Genomic DNA, 15,086 nt, shown 5'->3' with positions numbered 1-15,086 from the left:
AATAAATTAGATCTAAATGTGTCACAATAAATGAAAAACATAATGTTGGAGGAGAAAAGCAAGTTGCAGAATGATATTGGTACAACGTAGTAAGGTTTATGTAAATGAAAAGCAAAAAAAGAAGATCATACTATGTATTGTTCATGGGTGTATGCACACACACACACAAGGATAGATAGATAGATAGATAGATATGAAAGTATAAGAATGAATTGGAAGGATACACATCAAATTCATAATAGTTATAGCCAAGGGAGATGTTTGGGAAGGGGTTATATTTTCATTTGTAATAGTCTAATTCTTTTTGTTTGTAATTGCCTAATATTTTTAATAGATTTTTAAAAGGACAACGTATTCACACTTTTAATAAAAAGCATATACATAGGAAAAGAATTGGAAGTGAAATGCCACCAATATTAGGTAGTGGGAATATGGATGATTATTTTTTCTTTGTACTTTTTCTGTATTTTTAAATATCTATATATCAACATGAATAGATATTTAAAAAACATAGTCGGGTGAAAAAACAGTTGCAGATAAATACTAACAGCATGATAATATTTATATTTATGTAAAAACCCATAACAATAAAACCAAAACATCTATTTTCTATGGATATATCTATTATGAATATATCCATATATATCCATATAAATTCACAGTAGAAGATCCAGAAGGATATACAGTATGCTAAGCTGTATAATGGTTACCTCTGCGGACTTACGATAGACGCCAAAGTAAAAGAACATTTGTATTGTATCTGCAAAGTTTTCATATTTGCAACAATTCACATAGTATTTGTGTAACTAAAAATTAAAACACATAATTTTTTAGAGAAAACTGCCCCACCAGTTCCCGTGGTTTGGCTTCTGAAGCCCCTGGTGCGGGTTACTGCTGAAATCCATCATTTCTCCCATGTGAGTTAACTTGACGTCTCCGAGTTAAACGTCCTACCCAGAATACAGATTCTTAAAGTGCTTTTCATTCTAAGACCTGTTCAGAAGTATGGGTCTAAATATTTGAGCAAATATTTTTCTTTTTAGTACCTGGCATGTTCTAAAATAGTTCTATAGGGATAAGGTAAAGCACATATGAAACAAACTCCCACAGAAATGAACTGCAATTGCAAATAAATGTATTAAGTAGTTTCCTAGAAGAGCCTAACCACAGCTGGGTAGCGTGGCCGAGCGGTCTAAGGCGCTGGATTAAGGCTCCAGTCTCTTCGGGGGCGTGGGTTCGAATCCCACCGCTGCCAAAGTGAGTTTTTTTTTGTTGCTGCTGCCTCCGTGTCTGGTTCTGTATTCATCTCTGTTCCGCGGCTGCAACGACGCCCCCTGCTGCCAGGCGCGGCTGGCTGCCCGCATGAATGGAGCGTTGGAGGGGGCGGGCCCGCGCGCGCCTGGGCGGGGCATTGTGGGTAAAAGGAAGCGCGAGGGCCCTCCCCGCTAGCTCCCCCCACGTGTCCGCCGAGTTTCTCCACCAGCAACATGGCCGCTGCCTGAGAGGAGAGCCGGGCCGCCGCCGCCTGTGTAGCCCGCGGGTACCTGGGCCGTTGCCGCCGCCCGCGCGCGGGCCCGTCGGAGAGGTGAGTGCCGATGTGGCAGCGCCCGCCCAGGCTGGAGCCGGGCCGCACTCTCGAGGTGGACCTGGGCGGGGCTGCCGCGTAGGCCCGGAGGCCCGCGCCACCCGGTGCCAAGGGGCCGGCGGCCTCCCGGGACTCGGGCGGGAAGGACGGGCAGCCTGGCCCAGTAGACCAGGGCTGGCCGCAGGCTCCGACCTCGCCTCGGCCCGGCAGTCGGTGAGGCCGCGGCCGAGGCTGCCGGCGGTGACTCAGGGTCCAGCCACCTTGCCCCGCCCGGCTCAGACGGGCCTCCTACGGGAGCACCTGTCCGAAGGCAGCCGATGTCCTGCCGGCGTGGCGGCTCGTGGCAGTGGCTGCTTGGTGGGCGTGAGAAGGGGGCCTGACCACCCGCGAGGGAGGCGAAACCCATTGGACAGTGTGGCTCGGGGCTGGCGGCCCGCCCTGATGGGCAGGGGAAGGGTGCCCGGGCCCCCTCCTCGCCCCAGATTAGCTTCCGTCCGGCTAGGCCCGGAATTCTTCATTCATTTATTCCGGCCACCATTCAGGGCTAACTGGGAGCCAGCTACGTGCGGCGGATAGGGCCCTGATCATTTGATCAGAGGAGGTGTCAGTAAGCACGTAAACCAGTAAATAAAAAAGGTCGTTCTGTTGTGTTACCTTTAGAATCGTTGGGCTTGGGGGCAGAAAGAGGAGATCTTAGCAGTCGCCACAGTTTCTTTATCTGTGAAGTGGGGATAATAGAATTACCTACCTCATAGGTTTGTGGTGAGGGCCCAATAGGGTAAGACGGGAGAAGCCCCAGGTTGCAGTTAGTTTCGTGGCTGTGTTTCCTGCCTTTTTATATTGGAAGAAAACATTGGGCCACGTAGTAACAAACCTTCCCATAGGTTGTTTATACCACATTCCTCTGAGGTCGGTACTTTTGTTATCCCCATTTTAGGGATGAAAATAGTGAGCAGTACTACTGCTCCGGGTGGACCACGGGTAGCAAACAGCGGACCTGGGATTTGAACTTGCACAGTTCCGCTCCAGAGTCCAGGCTCTTACCCACTATGCCATCCTGCCTCCTCTTAAAAAAAGTGTTCAGCATAGTCGTTAAGAATGAGAATAAGGCTCTTTGACATCAGCTAGACTCAGGTTTGTGTCCTAAATCCGCCATTCTCCAGCCCTGTGACCTTGGGTAGGTTACTTACTCTCTGAACTTTAGTTTCCTACTTTCTTAATTGGGGATGGTACAGCCCTATAAGGGCTATTGAGCAGATTAAATGAGATTGAGTATTAAGTCCTTAGAGAAGGGAGGGTCCGACTCAGTTGAGTTCATTCTTCCTGCCCCTAGGCCATCTCTCCTTTTAACAGGGGTGGAAACTGGGGTGACCCAAAGAGGGAGATGCCTTGTGCCAGGGGCACACAGCCAATAAGAATCCAGACCTTGAGACTATTTGCCCCGGGGCCCTTTCCTCTTAATTCACATTGTATATTGTCCTCACCTTGTCTCCCTCCCTCTAGTAACTGGAGATTATTTGGAGTTGCCTCTGCTTTTCTGATTGGCGGACAGGTTGGATTGCTGGGTGCAGCACTGATGCACCCAGCTGTGGTTTTCAGGCACCTCGTCTGCTCTGGACCCTTCCTTAGATTCACCTGGTGTTCTTGTCCCCTTTCCGTTTGTTGAGCAGCCCCCTGGCAGGGGATGTTTTCTGTGCTCAATGGCGTGGAGCCACTACCAGGGAGTACCCTTGTGGCCACAGGACACCCTGTTGAGGCCAAGGTGGTCACTGCTGCTGGGGAAGCTTGTCTTGTGGCCTGAGAGGATAGGCCACACCTCTATCCTCAAGTGTCCACAAGGCCCAAACCCTGAGGCCACTCGTCTCTGGATGGGGCTGAGTTAGGCTCACTGGGTAAAAGGTCTGTAACTGCCTGATTTCATGCACTCATTCACTCCATCATTCTTTGTACTATACTGAGTGTTTACTCCATGCCAGGCATTGTTCAGTTTTTTAAAAAGATAATAATCCCCATATCAACTTGATGAAGTAAATATAATCATCTCCATTTTATGGTTGAAGCACTGAGAGGCTTTCATGGAGCTTACGTTCTAGTGCAGAAGACAGACACACATAAGCAAATAGACTAGGTAGTTCCAGATTGTGATAAGAACCATGAAGGAAATAAAATGGGGATGTGGTAGTGACTGGAAATGGGTGGGGGGCTCTTTAAGGTGGATAGTCCGGGAACCTGTCTGTTCCTGGAGGGGGTGGGGGTGGTGATACTAGTGCAAAGGAGCCAGCCTTGAAAAGACCTGGGGAAAATAGGTGGTGTGCAAAGCTCCTGAGACAGGCTGGGGCTTAGCTTGTTGTAGGCCCAGCAAGATCGTATGGGGCCCTGGGGCCATGGAAAGGAATTTGGATTTTATTCTATGTGACAGTTGAAGGGTTTTGAGCAGGGGAATGATGTGATCTGTTTTTCCGCAAGGATAGCTCTGGGTGTTTCTGGGAGGATTGGAGGTAGGAAAGACTTGTTGAAGCAGTACTTTTCAAATTGCAGATCAAGATTTATTAGTGGGATGTGAAATCAGCTTAGGGGGTTTGTAACCAGTATTTTTAATTTTAATGAGTGAGGATAAAAATCATCACTGCATCAGATATAGTAGGGACAATGAATGGTTATGTGAAACCTTGTTTTAGTGAGGTAATTGTATGTATATTCCGGGTCGTTTATATGAAATGGATTTCTTACTGTGGGTCTTAGGCTGAAAAACTTGAAAGCCCCTGAGTTGGATGATGTTGCCTGGGAGGATGAAGGGAGGTGATAATCCCTGCATTAACCGAATCATATATTCTATCTGGAGGGAGGAGCACCATCCTTCCTGAGCTCCTCCTTGACTGGGGAGAGGCCAATAGAGAAAGAGCTGAGAAAGCCTGTCTTGGGATCCTCCCAGGCCGTACCCTTTTAGTACCTACGTCGGTTCCCTGGTTCACCCAGAAGTCCCCAATCTCTCAGTTGTCCACAGAGCCAGCTGGAGAGAAGGTAGGTACTTTGCATACGTTTATGATCCTTGGCAGGTGAGGTGGGGTCTCAGGCTCTCCCATGCATTGCCCTCTGTCCGGGCGGTAACAGGCATTTGGGGTTTATGACTTTCTTCTAGTCTTCTAATCCCGAACTGTTGAGGTAGCCTGCTTCCCTCTACTGTCTTGCTCTGCTCAGAGTCCTATGGTAGCTCCCTATTAAATGGCATTCCTGTGGTTTACTTATTCAGACAACACGTACGTATTGAGTGCCTGCTGTGTGCTAGGCACTGGGGGCCAGCAAGGGACGAAATAGATGAAAATCTCTGCCTTCATGTAGTTTACCACTTATTGGCAGTGGGGGTGAGGATGGATAATAAATACAGAGCTATAAACTGTCACATGGTGATACGTGCTACGGAGAAAACCAGAGCAGGGAAGGAGCTGGCGGGGCGGGGTGTTGTGATTTTGAATTGGGTGGATGGGGAAAGTCTTAGCTATGAGGTAGAATCTGAGCAAAAACCTGAAAGAGGTGAAGGAGGGAGCCATGAGGTTATGGGGGCTGGTAGAGCAGTTACAAAAGCCCAGAGGTGAGGGATGGGGGAGGGAAGGAGACCTGTGGGAGATGAGGTCTGAAAGGAGAAGGGTCAGGGAGGGAGTTGTCTAGGGCCTCACATGGGATGAAAAAGACTTTGTCTTTTATTTCTGAGTGAGATGGGAAGACTTTGAGGGCGGAGGAGTGATGTGATTGCCGGCTGTGGGGTGGGCTGTGGGGTGAGCAAAGACCGTAGGAGGCAAAGGTGGAAGCAGGGAGACCAGTTAGGAGGCTGCTGCTCTAAGGCGGGCAGGAGATGGAGGTGGCAGTGGGGGTGGGCAGATTCCCGACATACTTAGAAGGCACAGCTGACAGGATTTGCTGGTGTGGGGCGAGAGGAAGAGAAGCACTGAGGATGATGCCATTGTTTTGTCCTGAGCATTCTCAGCGCCTGGAATGTATATCTGGAATAAGCGAGATGACTCCGCTTGGTGGCCGGGGCAGGGGGCTTAGATGCCATTGAATCCCATGGTGAAAATATTTATGTTCTTTTAAGTATTAAACCATTCAAATGTTAGGTAGATAAGACAAGAATCGAGCTGGTCTTACCTAAAAGTAGAGGTCTGGGAACTGCTGAGATTGGAGGGTGCCCAGGTGCCTTTCTAACTGTGCCCATCCCCTCCCTTTGGGAATATGAAGGGTCATCCCAGCTGAATTACAGTCAGCCCTCCACATTCATGGATTCAGCTAACCTCAGAAACTAAATTTGCCCTGCGCCTGGCAACTATTTACATTGTATTAGGTATTATAATTAACCTAGAGATGATTTAAAATATACCATGTGCTCTAATATCATTCTTTTACAGGTAGCTGTCCAGTTTTCCCAGCACCACTTATTGAAGAAGCTGTCTTTTCTCCATTGTATGTTCTTTCCTCCTTTGTCATAAATTAGGTGACCATATGTGCGTGGGTTTATTTCTGGGCTTTCTGTCCTGTACCATTGATCTATATTTCTGTTTTTGTGCCAGTACCATACTGTCTTGATTACTGTAGCTTTGTAGTATAGTTTAAATTCTGGGAGCCTGATTCCTCCAGCTCTGTTTTTCTTTCTCAAGATTGCTTTGGCTATTCGGGGTCTTTTTGTGTTTCCATACAAATTGTAAAATTTTTTGTTCTAGTTCTGTGAAAAATGCCATTGGTAATTTGATAGGGATTGCACTGAATCTGTAGATTGCTTTGGAATGGGCATCATCAAAAAATCTACAAACAATAAATGCTGGAGAGGGTGTGGAGAAAAGGGAACCCTCTTGCACTGTTGGTGGGAATGTAAATTGATACAGCCACTGTGGAGAACAGTATGGAGGTTGGTTAAAAAACTAAAAATAGAACTACCATATGACCCAGCAATCCCACTACTGGGCATATACCCTGAGAAAACCATAACTCAAAGGACACATGTACCCCAATGTGCATTGCAGCACTATTTACAATAGTCAGGACGTGGAAACAATCTAAACGTCCAGCAACAGATGAATGGATACAGAAGATGTGGTACATATATACAATGGAATATTACTCAGCCATAAAAAGGAACGGAATTGGGTCATTTATAGAGATGTGGATGGACTTAGAGACTATCATACAGAGTGAAATAAGTCAGAAAGAGAAAAATAAATATTGTGTATTAATGCACATCTGTGGAATCTAGAAAAATGGTACAGATGAACTGGTTTGCAAGGCAGAAATAGAGACACAGATGTAGAGAACAAACATATGGACACCAAGGGGGTAAGGTGGAGTGGGATGAATTGGGAGATTGGGACTAACATATATACGCTAATATGTATAAAATAGATAATTAATGAGGACTTGCTGTATAGCACAGGGAACTCCATTTCGCTGTACAGTAGAAACTAACTAACACAACATTGTAAAACAACTATACCCCAATTAAAAAAAAAAAAAAAGGAACGAAATTGGGTCATTTGTAGAGACGTGGATGGACCTAGAGTCTGTCATATAGAGTGAAGTAAGCCAGAAAGAGAAAAACAAATATTGTATATTAACGCATATACGTGGAATCTAGAAAAATGGTACGGATGAACCTATTTGCAGAGCAGGAATAGAGACGTAGAGGTAGAGAACGGACGTGTGGACGTGTGGGGGGGAAGGGGAGGGTGGGACAAATTGGGAGACCAGGATTGACGTATGTACACTACCATGCATAAAATAGATAACTAGCGGGAACATGCTATAAATAAAGCGCAAGAAGCTCAGCTCGGTGCTCTGTGATGACCGAGATGGGTGGGTTGGGGGGTGTGGGGTGGGAGGGAGGTCCAGTGGAGAGGGGATATAGGCATACATATAGCTGATTCACCTCATTGTACAGCAGAAACTAACTCAACATTGTAAAGCAATTATACTCCAATAAAAAAAAATTTTTTTATTGAAGAAAAGTATACGATGTGCTTAGGTTATATGCAAATACTGTGCCATCTTATGTAAGGGACTTGAACGTCCACAGATTTTGGTATCCTTGAGGGTCCTGGAACCAATCCCCCCTTACCCACTGATACTGAGGGACAGTGTACTCACCCTCCACCATGGCGACCTGCCGCCTTCCCTCCTTCAGGTACTTGAAGTGCTTCCTGTTGCCTGGAGTCCCTCTTCCCCTCTGCTATCCTGGCTTGTCCAAATCCTTCTGTCCTTCAAGGCCCAGCCCAAATGCCCCTTCCCCCAGCAGGAAGGCCCTTCCTTCCTCTGAACTCCCCTACCTGTAACTGCGACCTGAAGTTGGATGGCCTGGCATTGAGGTCCAGTGGGTCCCCTTGCTTCCTGTGTGGCTTTGGGTAAAACACATAAAAGCATCTCTGAGTTCCAGTCTCCTCGTTATAAAATGGGGACAATTAAGAGAAGAGTATGTATGTGAAGAGGGTCATTTTTAGACGTGCGCACACACACACAGAGAAAAACCACAGAAAGGAGGTCATCTCACTCGGGGTTGGGTTTAAAGTCAGCTTGAAAATCAAATATCAGAGATGGAGTCACCCTGGAATCCAAGTCTTGGGACTGTCTGCTCTTCCTGCTGTGCATCAGGCTCTCTAAAGATTCCCCATGGCCCCCGATTACTTCTCGAGTGTTTTCATCATGGCTGTGGACCAGCCAGCCTCCATCCTCCTGCCTGGTGGTGAATTCTTTGTGAGTGGTCAGAAACTCCCAAAACTGGTCATTTATTCCTTCCCATGGGTTGTAGCTGACATGTGGTGACCTGTTTACACCCATTGCTTGGTGGTTTCTGCCTGCTTTCTTTTTGTTTTTTGGCCGATGGGGTGTATAATGGGCTGTCCATTTTTGACTCTACGATAGATGTAGAAATAAGATCAGTTTCTGTTTGCTTCAGGCTCCTCCCTCCCAGAGCAGGGCTGCTTGCAGAATGGATACCTAGGTGTGTTGGTTGAATAACTGACTCACGGTCCAGGCCTCTTGCTCTCCTTGCAGATCGAGTCCAAGGACCGCGCGGCTGGCTCCCCCCTAGTATGGCCAATGAAGAGGATGACCCAGTCATACAAGAGGTAACTGCTGTTCCCCACCCTCTGCCGGGACGGGGTCCCTTCCATCCATCCTCAGGCCAGCCTGGGACCTGTTGGCATCCTCTCTTCCTCATACCTGCCTGGCCGACCCCTCACTTCTTTCAGGTGTCTGATCCAGCATCACCTTGTCAGAGAGGATTCCCTGACCCTCCTGCCTCATGTGACGTTCTCCTGCACACCCTCCCTAGCCCCTTACCTTGGCCATACCTTGCGTTTGGCCACAACACCTCTCAGCCCCTACACATAAGTTTCCTTCCACTAAAGTGTAAGCCTCATGAGGGCAGGGATTTTGTCCTGTTCACCGCTGTGTCTGCAAAGCCAAGTCCAGTGCCTGGCAATTAATAGATACTCAGTGACTATTTGTTGAATGAATGAATGGGTTTGACAGCTCCCTCTTCTTCACGCTCTTATGCAGATTCGGTCATTCAGCAGTTGTTCACTGAATCCATGATGTGCTGGGGGCTGTGACAGCAGGGAGCCAGGCAGTGTTCTGCCCTTGGGAAGCTTAGGATCTGTGAGGCGAGACTGACAAGGAAGGGGTCTCAAGATGCAGACGGTGGTTCCAGAGTCAGCCCAGACCAAGACATATCCTAGAGGCTCTGGGCCTTTGCACATGCTGTTTCCGTCACATATGCTTCCCCTGTGCCTGATGAGCCTCCATTCATCCTTAAGGCCTGGAGGTGGGCGAGAACATGGTTCATAGGAAGAGCTAGGAAGCAGAAAGGTAAACTGCAGGTGGGGCAGGGGCGGTGAGGGTTGAGAAGAAAGAGCCAGGTCACACCACCTGAAGACAGGCCAATCCAGGACAGGTGATGGAGGGCACAGGGAGGAAGTCCTCCCCTGCCCCATCCTCATCAGAAAAGCGTTTAATCGGGCCCTCTGGGATGCATCCTGATCTGGGCAGCCTCGGAGTATGTTTTTATTGGGTTATGGTGGACCTGGGCAGGGGGCTCTGGACATACCCAGGTTGGAGATTTGGTTCCCTTTATTTTTAGCATCAGCTGAGCTATTTCGTCTTCCCCAAATGGCCTCAGAGCCATTATCCCTGAAATTTGAGGAGCATGCTTGTGCCCGGGGCAGGTTGGGAATTGGGTTCTGTCTCCTGGTTAAGTCTTCTTCCCTTGTTCCCAGATCGACGTGTACTTGGCCAAAAGTCTGGCAGAGAAGCTCTATCTGTTTCAGGTAATTATAGGACATAAAGGTAAAGGGGGAAAAAAAGCAAGTGTTGGTGGGTGGTGGAGACACAGTAAGTGGTAGGCCAGGAACAATTTGAAACCTCCACGTTGCTTAGAATTCTTGGCAACAGAGGGTGTTTTGCAAGACAGTTTCTTTGCTTTTATGGGCAGGTCAATAGTAATCTCTCATTTTGAAGATGGGAAAACCAAGGCAACCCTAAGAGGCAGAACAGTGTAGTGGATAAAGCTTGGGCCCTGGGGACAGTCTCCCGGCCTTGAGGCTTGGCTGTGAGGCCTTGGGCAAGTTCCTTTAAAAAAAAAAAAAAAAAACCTCTCTGTGCCTCAGTTTCTTTATTTGCAAAGTGGTGATAGTAATAATATCTGCCTGATAGGGTCCCCACGGGGATCAGGTGAGTCCGTATTAAAGTGCTTAGAACACCACCTGCCTGGTGCAGGGTTAGCGCCAAGAGTGATCCCCACCGCTGTAACTGAGACTCGGGGAGCAGCTTTCTGGGGCAGCTCCCGCCAGCAGGGTGCGCCTCTGTCTGCTAGCTGTGAGTCCCCCCAGTTGTTATTCCTGCCCCCTCCCCTCTTAGCTGGGCTGAGTTTAATCATAGTCACTCACAGGTGTTAACCCTAGACTGTCTGCAGGCACCATTCAAAGCATTTTACATATGTTAACTCATCTCCTCCCACAACATCCCTGTGGTGGTTACTATTGTAATTTTATAACAGCTTTATTGAGATCTAATTCACACCCATGCAGCTTCCCTGTTTAAGTGTAGATGCAGTGGATTTTAGTCTGTCCACAGGGTTGTGCAGCCAGCGGCCCAGTCTATTTTAGGAAGTGTTTGCTGCTGCTCTGCCCTCGCTCCCTGCAGTCCTAGGCAACCGTTAACCTATTTTCTGTCCATGGATTTGCCTGTTCTGGACATTTCATACAAATGGAGTCATGTAATATGTGGCCTTTTGTGTCTGGCTCTTTTGTTTAACGTGGTGTTTCCAAGGCTTTTCCATGTAATAGCATGTATCAGTACCTCATTTCTTTTTATGGATGAATATACTTCACTGTATGGACCTATATGCCACATTTTATTTCTCCATGCATCAGTTGATGGGTATTTGGGTTGTTGCCATGTTTTGGCTATTATGCACAATGCTGCTATGAACATTCCCGTCCAAGTGTTTGTGTGGAGAGTTTTTCATTGCTCTTGAGTATATACCTGGGAGTGGAATTGCTGGGTCCTATAGAAACTATGTTTAATATTTTGAGGAAATGACAGACTGTTTTGAACCACTTTACATTCCTAGCAGTAAGGTTGTTAAGTATTTTTGTCCCCACGTTGCATATAAGAAAAAGAGGCCCAGGGAGGCTAGTAACTTGCACAAGGGGCCTGGAACAGGGTGGCAGCACCCTCCAAGCATGTGCTGGGAAGCGGCCCGGTGTTGGGCCCCTGGCATCTGCCTTTACAGGCCGTGGCACTGGGGGCTGTTGTCTGCACCTGCTTCCTTGACTGACTGCAGAGGGATGGAACGGATGGTGGTGACAGTGACCCACATGTGTTCATAGTGTGCCAGGCCCAGTGCCGGGTGTCGGCTCCACCTGCCTCATTCCCTGCTCCGAATGGTCTGGGAGGCGAGGAGCTTGCCTGAGTACACAGGGAGCAAGTGGCAGAGTTAGGACCGTCTGATTCTAGAACTGGCACCCTTTCCCACCATGCTTCCCGGCCATCAGGAGATCACAGAGCTGCCTGGACCTTGGCAGACCAGGGGCCTCCTGGGCTGTCGTGGGCTAGCCTGTCCCAGCTCAGGGCTCAGCCCAGACCAGCTGTGCTCCAGGCCGTTCCTGGACCTAAGTTCCAAGTTCCTGCCCCAAGCTTCAGCCCAGGAAGCAGGGAGGAGTCATTGTATTGCTATTTAAGTGAGCTTTTAGGAAACAGCCATTTCCTTGGGCTAGAATGCAGCTGATCTCAAATGGCCTCCAAAGGAGGGTTACTTTATGCACTGCCACACCTCCACCAGGCTCATTCATAGCGATGGTCACGGCCTTTTGCAAGTGAGTCCAAACCATGACTCATCCATCCACCCAGTGGCATATGTAAAGCACGGGAGAAAGAAAGGAAGAGTGCGTCTGTGGGGAAGGATGTCTCTACATCCTTCTTTGTTCAGAGAAAAGAAGCGATTTCAGAGCAGTATGCTCAGATGTGACATAACTTCACACCTGATGACACTGGGGCCCAGAGAGAGCTCTCTGGGCAGGTCACTGGCAGACCAGCTCCCTTCTCTGTCATCAACTTTTTATTATGGAAAAGTCCACACATCAACAAAAGGAGAGAGAATGGGATAGTGATTCCCATAGATCTGTCGGCTGAAAAAAAAAAGCACAAACTAACAGTTGAGAATTATGTTTTATTCGGCGGTCGTTCTGAGGACTTAAGTCCGGGAGATAGCCTCTCAGGTAGCCCTGAGGAGCTATTCTGAAGAGGTAAGAGAGGAGTCAGGACTTATAGGAGTTTTTGCAAAACAACAACAAAACCCCAGGGAGTCAGAACATCGGATTACTGTTTGTTAAAGAAATCCAGACTCTCCGAGTTAATGAATTTAGCACTTTTCTATGTATGGGAAGTGGCAGGAGTCTGGGCTAATTGAAATCATTCCTTTGTTATGCACCTTAACTATCTAGGGCCAGTCTCCTGTTTTCTCCATCCTGAGTCCCCTTAGGGTGCACTGTAGGGGGAGTGGCTGCAAGGCAGAGGGTTTGAAGGCCACAACATCCTTTGTGGCAGGTAATATCCTTTGTCCACAGATCCATCGTCAGGCTTTAGCAGTGAGCAGTGTTCGCCAGTTTTGTTTTCCCTCTTTGCTTCCTGTGGTCTCGTTTCCCTTGTCCTTCTCCACCTGGTTGGCCTGTAAACTAGCAGTTAGACTTCGGACCCTTCCTCTTGACTCCCATGGCGGTGCGCTTGACGTCCTAGGGCCCATGGGGCTATGCATGCTGGGGCCTGTCTGATGCTTAGGCATGTCCCTTGGACATTTGAAAATTGCTCTTTGGAAGGAAACCAGGTGGAGCCAGTGAGAATGGGATGGAGGGACGCAGGCAGAGACCAGCGAGGGCCTCTGGTCTGGGGTGGGCGTGGAGGGTGGCTATTGATTCTTGGCCAGCGCCTCTGAAGCTCAGCTCTCACTGGGGCTGGGCAGGGTGGACTGACGGCTCCCTTCCCTTCTCCAGTACCCTGTGCGTCCAGTCTCGATGACCTATGATGACATTCCGCACCTCTCAGCCAGGATCAAGCCCAAGCAGCAGAAGGTGGGGCTACCCTCTTGGGTGGAGGTGGAGGGAGGGGAGGGGTGGTAGGGTGGGAGCTGAAAGAATCCAGGAGACAGGCCTTTTGGGGGTGGAAGCGCAGAGGAGTGATTGGAGAGTTAGGAAGAAAACCAGCAGCTTGCAGGGCCTTGAAAGCTGCAGGAGGAAAAACTTCCAGAAAGAAGGGGGGTGGGCAGCTCCAGAGAGGCCAGGGAGGAGTGAGGCTTGAGATGAACTAGAACATGGGGTGGGTGGACCCACGTTCACAGGACAGGGCAGGGCCAATGCGAAGAGGGCACGATATGGGGAATCTAGTGCCTCTCAGGGCTAGGGTGACGGAACAGGAGACATGCCTTTCCTCGGGCACCTGCCGCTCCAGGCCCTGTTGCCATGTAAAAAGCTGTACCAGTATTGCCAATTCTGCTGACTTTTCAAAAGAAGTTGGAAATAAGGATAAAAGAGAAAAGCTCTTGATTTTTAAACGTTGGCACCTAATTTAGATTTGGGGGAGTGGAATTGTGGGTGCGGGCAAGCAAAACTACATGAACCCCCTCCCAAAGAAAGCACTCTGGCTTTTCTATTGGAATTTGGCTTTGTGGCTTTTGTGTGGACTGAAGCCTAGGGGCCCTCGGAGAGGGATGGTGTCAGTCCTGCTTCTGGGCAGGGACTGGGGTTAGGGAGATAGGCATGGTGGGTTTGAGGGGATCCCCTGAGGGCTGTGCCTTGGGGTCCTCATAGATGCTGGGGGTGTTTGATGCCTCCAGGTGGAGCTTGAGATGGCCATCGACACGCTGAATCCCAACTATTGCCGCAGCAAAGGGGAGCAGATCGCGCTGAACGTGGACGGGGCCTGCGCTGACGAGACCAGCACATACTCCTCGTGAGTTCCCCAAGGCCTCCGAGCTTCACGTTTTTCAAATACGAGCCTTCCAGAGCCCTCAGAGATACCTAGGCCTTGTGCTCTACAGCTAAGCTTCCCACCAGCGTCCCGTCTTTGCATGGCTGGGCCTGGCGCAGACTCGTCCCCGTGGGAAACGTCTTCCCTCCCGAGATGGCTCCTCTGACCAAGTTCTTCCTGGGCTGAGAGGCAAGCTGGCCCCTCAACGGGAGAGGGAGCTCCCACCCACTGCTTGTTTCTTGGGCTGCACATGAGGTTTCCTCATCCCCAGCTCCCCTCCTGCGGCACCTGTGGCCTGTCCTGTGGCCTTGGTCTCTGGCAGTTGGATTTTAGGTGTCTGGGGTGGAGGGGGCTCCGCCTACAGGCCCAGGCCTGGAGCTTCCTTCCCCTTGACGTCTGTCCTCCCTGTGCTTGTAGGAAGCTGATGGACAAGCAGACGTTCTGCTCTTCCCAGACCACCAGTAACACATCCCGTTATGCTGCCGCGCTCTACAGGCAAGGTACCCGCGCTGGACATCCCTGACTGCCATGGCTTGTGAGGGCTGAGTGGGTGGGAGGGAAGCAGAATGGGGACTGGGACAGGAAGAGGACACCCCGAATGCTAGATACCCACAGAGGCCAGACAGGTTGTAGAAATGACAGATTGTCAGGGGAATGGAATTTGGCACCTCAAGGGACTTTTAGCTTGACACTACCATGCCCGATGGGGTGGAGGTCAAAGGTCATTGTCCTCCTGCGACACAGACACACACAGCATAACCTTTTGGATGGGGTAGAATTTTGCCTTAAATACGAGGTACTTAGGACCCAGTAATTCCATTCCTAGAAACCATCTACGCAAGAGAAATGAAAACACGTCTCCGCACAAAAACTTGTATGTAGGTGTTCATGGCAGCATTATTCATGGTAGTGAAAAGTGGAAATGATCCAAATTCCATCAGCTGATGCACGGATAACAAAATATGGTATAGCCACACGTTAGAATATTATTTAGCCATAA

The 15,086-nt window shown here is 49.0% G+C and overlaps 1 protein-coding gene across 2 annotated transcripts in view; it reads left to right on the top strand.

Moving 5' to 3' along the window:
- Positions 1-1,459: 1,459 nt before the first annotated feature.
- Positions 1,460-15,086, top strand: part of POLR3E (RNA polymerase III subunit E) — a 31,194-nt gene continuing 17,567 nt past the window's right edge. The window contains exons 1-6 of one of the 2 annotated variants that reach the window (XM_082669526.1): positions 1,460-1,585; positions 8,618-8,691; positions 9,841-9,891; positions 13,114-13,191; positions 13,953-14,068; positions 14,504-14,586. In XM_082669526.1, coding sequence (XP_082525652.1) covers positions 8,656-8,691; positions 9,841-9,891; positions 13,114-13,191; positions 13,953-14,068; positions 14,504-14,586 — 364 coding nt within the window. In that variant the 5' untranslated portion in view covers positions 1,460-1,585; positions 8,618-8,655. Of the gene's footprint in view, positions 1,586-8,617; positions 8,692-9,840; positions 9,892-13,113; positions 13,192-13,952; positions 14,069-14,503; positions 14,587-15,086 lie in introns of those variants that run through there. The other variant, XM_082669527.1, reaches the window with a different exon arrangement.

The sequence above is a fragment of the Grampus griseus genome (genome assembly GCF_964374135.1).
Source record: "Grampus griseus genome assembly, chromosome: 14".
Lineage (NCBI taxonomy): Eukaryota > Metazoa > Chordata > Mammalia > Artiodactyla > Delphinidae > Grampus > Grampus griseus.
Note: the sequence above shows the minus strand (reverse complement) of the source record. Positions and strands in the feature narration are given on the sequence as shown.